At 41.9% G+C, this 6,803-nt stretch overlaps 2 protein-coding genes across 2 annotated transcripts; one reads left to right on the top strand and one right to left on the bottom strand.

The window, feature by feature from the left end:
- Nucleotides 1-1,958: 1,958 nt before the first annotated feature.
- Nucleotides 1,959-5,511, top strand: LOC123452618 (25.3 kDa vesicle transport protein). Its single transcript, XM_045129309.1, has 6 exons — nt 1,959-2,102; nt 3,056-3,299; nt 3,846-4,006; nt 4,101-4,247; nt 4,591-4,667; nt 5,102-5,511. Exons 2-6 carry the CDS (start codon nt 3,112-3,114, stop codon nt 5,183-5,185), a joined length of 657 nt encoding a protein of 218 aa, XP_044985244.1. The 5' UTR covers nt 1,959-2,102; nt 3,056-3,111; the 3' UTR covers nt 5,186-5,511.
- Nucleotides 5,512-5,884: 373 nt separating this feature from the next.
- On the bottom strand, nt 5,885-6,578 carry LOC123452619. The gene is made up of 2 exons (XM_045129310.1): nt 6,164-6,578; nt 5,885-6,078 (listed from the first exon to the last, which is right to left on the bottom strand). The coding sequence occupies exon 1, from the start codon at nt 6,494-6,496 to the stop codon at nt 6,164-6,166; it is 333 nt and encodes a 110-aa protein (XP_044985245.1). The 5' UTR covers nt 6,497-6,578; the 3' UTR covers nt 5,885-6,078.
- Between the last annotated feature and the right edge of the window lie 225 nt (nt 6,579-6,803).

The following is a 6,803-nucleotide window of genomic DNA, read 5'->3' as shown; positions in this document are numbered from 1 at the left end:
TCCCCAAACTCGGTGATGGCTCGAGTTGAGTCGGGAAGACCATAGTGGATGGAGGTGGCGGGGGGGGGGGGGGGCTATGTCTCGCTTACAAGAAGATGTAGGGATCCCTCATGTCAAGCGAGCACTACATGGGCCGACCACGCTCGCGAGAGGCCACAACCTCATTATTTTTTCCCTTTTCCTCATTTTTCATTTTGTTTTTTGATTTATTTTTTTATGTTTAAATATTCTAGAAAATTTCATAACAAAAATGCTTTTTAAAATGTTAAATGTATAGAAAAATGTTTCTCATGTATACAAAAAAATATGCATGCAAAAATTAGCACATATTTTCAATTTTTTAATCAAGCATTTGACAAACAATGTTAAATAAGTATTTGAAATATCATACCTCCGCCTCATAATATAAGAGCATTTTTACACTACACTAGTATGGGAAACAGTTTTATATTATGAAACAGAGGGAGTAGTAATCAACCATTTGAAAGATGGTAAACGTGCATAGAAAAATGTTGACCATGTATAAAAAATGTTAATATTGCATTTGAAAAATGTTTTAGTAAAGCATTTAGAAAAAAATATTAAATATGTGTAAAAACTATTAATCATACATTAAATAAATGTTAATCATGCTTTTGCAAAATATTCTACAAAAAATATGACCATGAGCGAAAATTTATTATTATTTTAGAAAATGTTAATTATGCTTTTGCAAAATATTCTACAAAAAATATGACCATGAGTGAAAAATTATTATTATTTTTAAAAATGTTAATTATGCTTTTGCAAAATATTCTATAAAAAATATGAGCATGAGTGAAAAGTTATTATTATTTTTGAAAATGTTAATTATGCTTTTGCAAAATATTCTATAAAAAATATGACCATGAGTGAAAAGTTATTATTATTTTTGAAAATGTTAATTATGCTTTTGCAAAATATTCTATAAAAAATATGACCATGAGTGATTTTTTTTTTGAAAATGTTAATTATTCTTAATCATATTATAATAATGTTAAATGTAGATTTTAAAACTATTAAATAATTATTAGAAAATTTTATCTACAACATGAAAAATTAGTATGAAAACCAAAATAAACAAAGAAAAATGAAAAAATATTGAGAAACGAAAAACAATCTAAAATAAGGAAAAACGAAAACAAATAAAACCCCCAAAAATTCAAGTGCAAAAGGAATGAAGAATAGTGAATACTGATATAGAAAGAAAGAAAACAAAAGAAAACCAAGAAAGAAATGTAAAACCAAGCAAAAAAGGCAGAAATTTGAGAAAAAAAAAGAAAAACCCAAAAACCTATGAAAAAAAAGAAACAAAGAGGAATAAAATACTCCCTCCGTCCCAAAATAAGTGACTCAAAAGTGACTCTACTTTGTACTAAAGTTAGTACAAAACTGAGTCATTTTTTAGTCACTTATTTTGGGACGGAGGAAGTAGAAATAAAAAACGAAAGTATAACAACGAAACAAAACAAAAATCCAGAGAAGAAATAAGAAAAGCAAAGAAAAAACTAATGAAAACAAAAAAGAAAAAAACCGAGTGAACACATCAGTGAAAAGAGCGATGACCGAACGAACGAGTAACACCCTATTGTGGCGACCCATACGTGTGCTTATTGAGGACATGGCTGAGCTTTCTACGATCCTCGTGAACAAATCACTAATTAAGAAATACTGTACTCCAGTACATCTTTGAAAGATTAGTTCAACTTTTCAGGTTACGATAAGTGACACACTGTATATGTATCATTTGTCCTAACCCGATAGTTTTTAAATTTTTCTAGATTCGTATTGCTCTTAACTGTGACGATGAGAGGATTCTCAAAAGAAAAAAGAAAAAGAAAAAGAAAACTCGCCGTTGAGAGTTGGGCTGTACGTGCTCCCGTTCGGACACCGTCATTTTCCGCCAACTGGTCCAGATTTCCTTTCTCCAAATCCAAAAGAAAGAACATTCTGGTTCCGAGCCGGCCAATCTCCCCAACCGACACGCGAAGCAGAGCCAAACCTCCGCTCTCTTCCCTCCCTCCGGCGATCTGCTTCCCCGACGACGGCCGCGGCGTCTCCAGCCGCCGCGCTCTCCTCCCACCGTACGCCGCCTCTCCCTCCCTCCCCCTCCCCTCTACTCCTGCCCAGGCGTCTCGTGCTGGCCTCTGATCTGGCCCGTCCAGATCCGGTAGATCTGGCGCGATCGCGCCGCCTCCCGAGCCCGGGGGCTCGATCCGGCGGACGCCCTTAGGATGTTTGGCTGGCGACGAAGCTGAGAGGCTGGATCGGGTCGCAACAGAGTTGAATTACGGACCGAGATGTTTGTTTCGTATGTATGTAGAGTTTGCCTCTTTGATATGATATATGCTTCAGTTCGGTGCTCCAAGTCGTAGTTTAGCCGCATGCTTTGGTCTGGCAGTCTGCCAGTAGCGAGCGAATTGAGTTGTGCTCGAGGAGAGATTGTGCCTGATGCCCAACTGGTTGGGTTGGGCAGGGTAGGGTAGGGTAAGGCTGACATATACAATTGGGCATTGAACAGGCTGGGATTGTGGTTCATAGCATGGTTCATCGTTCCATTGGTCCATGTGATCGGCTCATGCAATGTTTTGGGTACTCAGTGGAGAGCGAGAAGGGGTTTATGCATGCTCCTTTTTGTTTTTCTGTATGGCTCTCAATTCTCAAGTAATGGTGTTGCGCCTGCAATTTTCAATTCATGTCACTAGGGAAGATGTATTGTCCGTGAACTGAGTAATTTAGCTTGGTAATGATGTGCCTGCACTTATTAAATACATGTGACTATCGAATACGCGTTGTCCGTGAACTGAGTAATCTAGTATTCCGTTTGAGTGATTACCAATGCGAATTTGAATGGTGAGCAAGTTGTTCCATTAGGATTGTAGCAGGATACTGTAAACTGACATTGATTACTTGATTGTTGGTCACACTTTGTTTTTTAAGTCACTAGAAATTTTGATATGTCCAGCGATAAATGTGTCAAGCTAGAAGTTGGAGCTGGACTATGTCTGAATTACTCATTCCTTGCTCTGCTTTGCAGATCTCTATTCGCCATCAGCCATATAGTTTGTAGTGGTTTCTGGTGTTCTTCACAAAATGGTGAAGCTGACAATGATAGCGCGTGTCACTGATGGCCTTCCGCTGGCAGAAGGGCTCGATGATGGGCGGGATCAGAAGGACTCTGATTTCTACAAGCAGCAAGCTAAACTTCTTTTCAAGAACTTGTCAAAGGGGCAACATGAAGCCTCACGGATGTCAATTGAGACCGGATCATACTTTTTCCAGTATCCTAAGTTAACCGCGGTCTATTTTCTGCTCGGAAAAGATGCTTGATCCTAGGCATTACATTTACACGTGATGCCATTATTATGTATTCAGATTAGTAGACACGGCCTCTGTTTAGCCCTAGCAGCGCTTTAGATATTTGCCCGCTTTAGGCGCTTAAGCGCCCGCTTTAGGTGCTTAGGCGTCGCTTAAGCGTAAGAGCGGGTGGTGCTCGCTTTAGGTCGCTTTACTGACTTATAAACCATGGATGCGGCATGCTTTAGCTAGTCATTACATCTGTATCATTTTGGTCACAGAGGAGTCAGCATTTGTTTACTAGCCATGATCTACATTTAAACAAGCAGAGACCTATGTGACTCCTGGTCTTGATATTTCTGGTATACTGGTCATACTGATCTTGGTTTTTGTATGCAAAGTCATCTACCTTTAGTAGTTTCCTATTAGAGGCGTCTCTGATGTTGTATATATATATATACTTTTAGCTTGTGTTAATTTTTTCCAGTTGTTGTGATATTTTTTTGTTCCACCTTAATTCAGATATGCAGTTACATCATAGAAGGCCGAGTATGTTATCTAACAATGTGTGACCGTTCTTATCCAAAGAAACTTGCATTCCAGTACTTGGAAGATCTGAAAAATGAATTTGAGAGAGTCAATGGGAGTCAAATTGAAACTGCTGCAAGGCCTTACGCTTTTATTAAATTTGGTAGGATTTTTAAATACCTACCTCACTTGCAAGCATCGTTTTCATTCACCCTCTCAAGTTCTACTGTTGACAACCTATGTTTCTTTCTATTTAGATACATACATACAGAAGACTAAGAAACTGTATTTGGATACCAGAACCCAGAGGAACATTGCGAAATTGAACGATGAGCTCTATGAGGTGCATCAAATCATGACTCGCAATGTTCAAGAAGTTCTTGGTGTCGGTGAAAAGCTTGATCGTAAGTCTGGAAATCTCTCTTGTTTCTACTGCTTCATTTTCTTTTGCTGCCATGAGAAACTGGTAGATGTTTGTGTCATGCATTAATAATCAGATTTAGCACCGAGGAGCTGTCCTTCCAGTAGGCCTTAATCTACTACTTGTCTTAAAAACTTTCACACTATATTACTATTATCTACTTAGCTTTACTTCCGGTTTTGCGCACCCAGTTTTTTGTTTTGTTTTGTTTTGTTTTACAAGATGCTTCCAATATTTCCCTTTTCATGACATTCCATTGCATTGTAAAGTTTGACTGTATTGGCAAGTAACTGTTTACCATTCTTGTGTATTTCCATTTTTTGCAGAGGTTAGTGAAATGTCAAGTAGGTTGACATCTGACACGAGAATCTATGCTGATAAGGCAAAGGATCTCAATCGCCAGGTAATCTTTGTGCTCAATGCATAAGCTGTTGTGATATATACATTTGTTAGTTGGAATGAATTTGAACATTTCTCCATCTTAGGATTATCATTTTTTTGTGGTGTTTGTTGAATATGTTGCCATAATTATCAATTTCGTTAGCATTAGTTTTGCCCTCGAAGCATCAAAGAAATATATGTTCCATGGACGTGGTAAATTAATAAGGCAAGCATTTGCAATTTTAGTTAAGACTTGTGCCCTTGAGAAATTTAACTGGGTTTTTGCATTTTACATTCAAGAGTGTACTTTATGGAAGTCTTAAATATTAGCTTGGAAATCCACATTTGTATATAGTCCCTAAATTGTATCGCTGTCTTGGTCCTTTTTCATTCGCATAATTCGTTTAGTGTTTTGATTTGTCCTTATGTGTATTGTGCTTCATCTGGGCTTTTCAGGCCTTCATTCGGAAGTATGCCCCCGTTGCCATCGTGATCGGGGTTGTAATAATACTGTTCTGGGCCAAGAACAAGATATGGTGATTCCACCAAACAAGGTAGCCGGCCTGTGTTAGAAGACTGGAGAAAGAAATTCTGGATCAAGAGATGCTTGGATGACTTGTATCCCGTATCTGCCTGTTCAAGCGAGTACTTTGAAGCTACCTTTACACCTCCTTACAAGCAGCTATTAAGCGAATGAATTCGTTGTAGTGTAGACCATATGGCGGACATGATTTTGTGAATCCTGGGAACCGTACATACATACAAGAGCTCTGTAGAGTCTGAGTTTTCGATATCGGGATTTATATTTTGTTGTGTTGACTCATCTGAGAATTCAGGCTAATGAACTATACTCCGTCGCTCCTGCACTTTTATGCCATGTTTGTTTACTTATTATTTTCTCGGTGCAAAAGATAAAGCATGCTTTATGTATGTAATAGTAATATAGTACGCTGTAGCATCACCGTTTTGTCCAATGTAGCATTATCTTGTGTAGATTAAGCCAGTCAAACTGTGGGCGGTGCGTCTGCTCAGCCAGATTCGATTCTTTCCTTGCGATCGCAGGCAACTCATGGTCTAAAAGGGAGGGGAATGCCCAGCTGCGCTGCTTTCAGCGTGACCAACTGAAGGGAATGACACACCACATGCTCGTCTCATACGACCGGAGCTGAAAGATCGATCTTGGCACATGTTATAAGACATGATCATTACCGATTAATTTCAGTCACTGTATCCGAATGATACGACAAGCCGCCTTTGATTGATTGATTGATGTTCCATGGAACATTCGTATTACAGAGGCTAGCTACTAGGGCTACTAGCTAGCTTCCGATGCGGAAAGAAGAAGAAGAAAGGGGAATGAAATCAGTAGCTGTGTAGGCTAGCAGTCTGCCGCCGATCTCGTCGGCCTTCGGCGCAGGACGTCACCCAGCGGCCTGCAGACGAATCAAGAGGACCATGTTAGATAGTTACTACAGTTTACTGGTGGATCGATCGGCCTGATCACGGGAGCTTAATCACCTAGGAGGTGGGATCGGATTCGGCGGGGAGCTGCTGCAGCGGAGGCGGCTGCGGGTCCTGGTGGTCGTGGAGGAGCGCGCGGGTCTCGTGGATCCGGAAGCGGGTGGCGGCCACCACCCGCTTGAGCCGGCGCCGCTTGCCGTAGTTCTCCTCCAGGCGGCGCTGCAGCTCGGCGGCGCGCGCCCGGGCCCGCTCCAGCTCCGCCAGCGCCTCGGCGAGCCGCGCCCGCGCCGCCGCCAGCCGCGCGTCCGCCGCGGCCTCCCTCCGCCGCAGCTCCGCCGCCAGCGCCCACGGCGGCCGGGTCGCGTGGCCGGGGCGCCGCCCCTCGCACATCCTCCGCGTCGGTCGCCTCGCGGGGAAGGCAAGGTGGGGGGCGACAAGTGGGCTTTGGTTGGGGTGGGTGGGGCGACGGGAGGGGAAGGGGAAGGGGAAGGATGGACGCCCCTCCCTTTTCACTTGCGGGCTGGGCGTGCTTTGCCTGACACTGACAGCGACGACGCACGCACGGACATGAAATCCTTCCCCATTATTGACGCGATCCTTTCCGTTTCCTGCAAACCCCTCATGGAATTGGTACTACGGCTGATTCATTATTGGTCATCGGTGATCGGTGATCGGTGATCGGTGAAGCATCATCCAT

The sequence above is a fragment of the Hordeum vulgare genome, chromosome 5H, assembly GCF_904849725.1.
Source record: "Hordeum vulgare subsp. vulgare chromosome 5H, MorexV3_pseudomolecules_assembly, whole genome shotgun sequence".
Taxonomy (NCBI): Eukaryota; Viridiplantae; Streptophyta; class Magnoliopsida; order Poales; family Poaceae; genus Hordeum; species Hordeum vulgare.
This window is presented reverse-complemented; position numbering and strand designations above follow the sequence as displayed.

Bases quoted from the DNA above. Each gene is read 5' to 3' on its own strand.
- LOC123452618 (XM_045129309.1), top strand. From the start codon at position 3,112: ATGGTGAAGCTGACAATGATAGCGCGTGTCACTGATGGCCTTCCGCTG. The intron at 4,007-4,100 runs GTAGGATTTTTA...CTTTCTATTTAG, and splicing joins TTACGCTTTTATTAAATTTG to ATACATACATACAGAAGACT. The intron at 4,248-4,590 runs GTAAGTCTGGAA...CATTTTTTGCAG, and splicing joins TGTCGGTGAAAAGCTTGATC to AGGTTAGTGAAATGTCAAGT.
- LOC123452619 (XM_045129310.1), bottom strand. From the start codon at position 6,496: ATGTGCGAGGGGCGGCGCCCCGGCCACGCGACCCGGCCGCCGTGGGCG.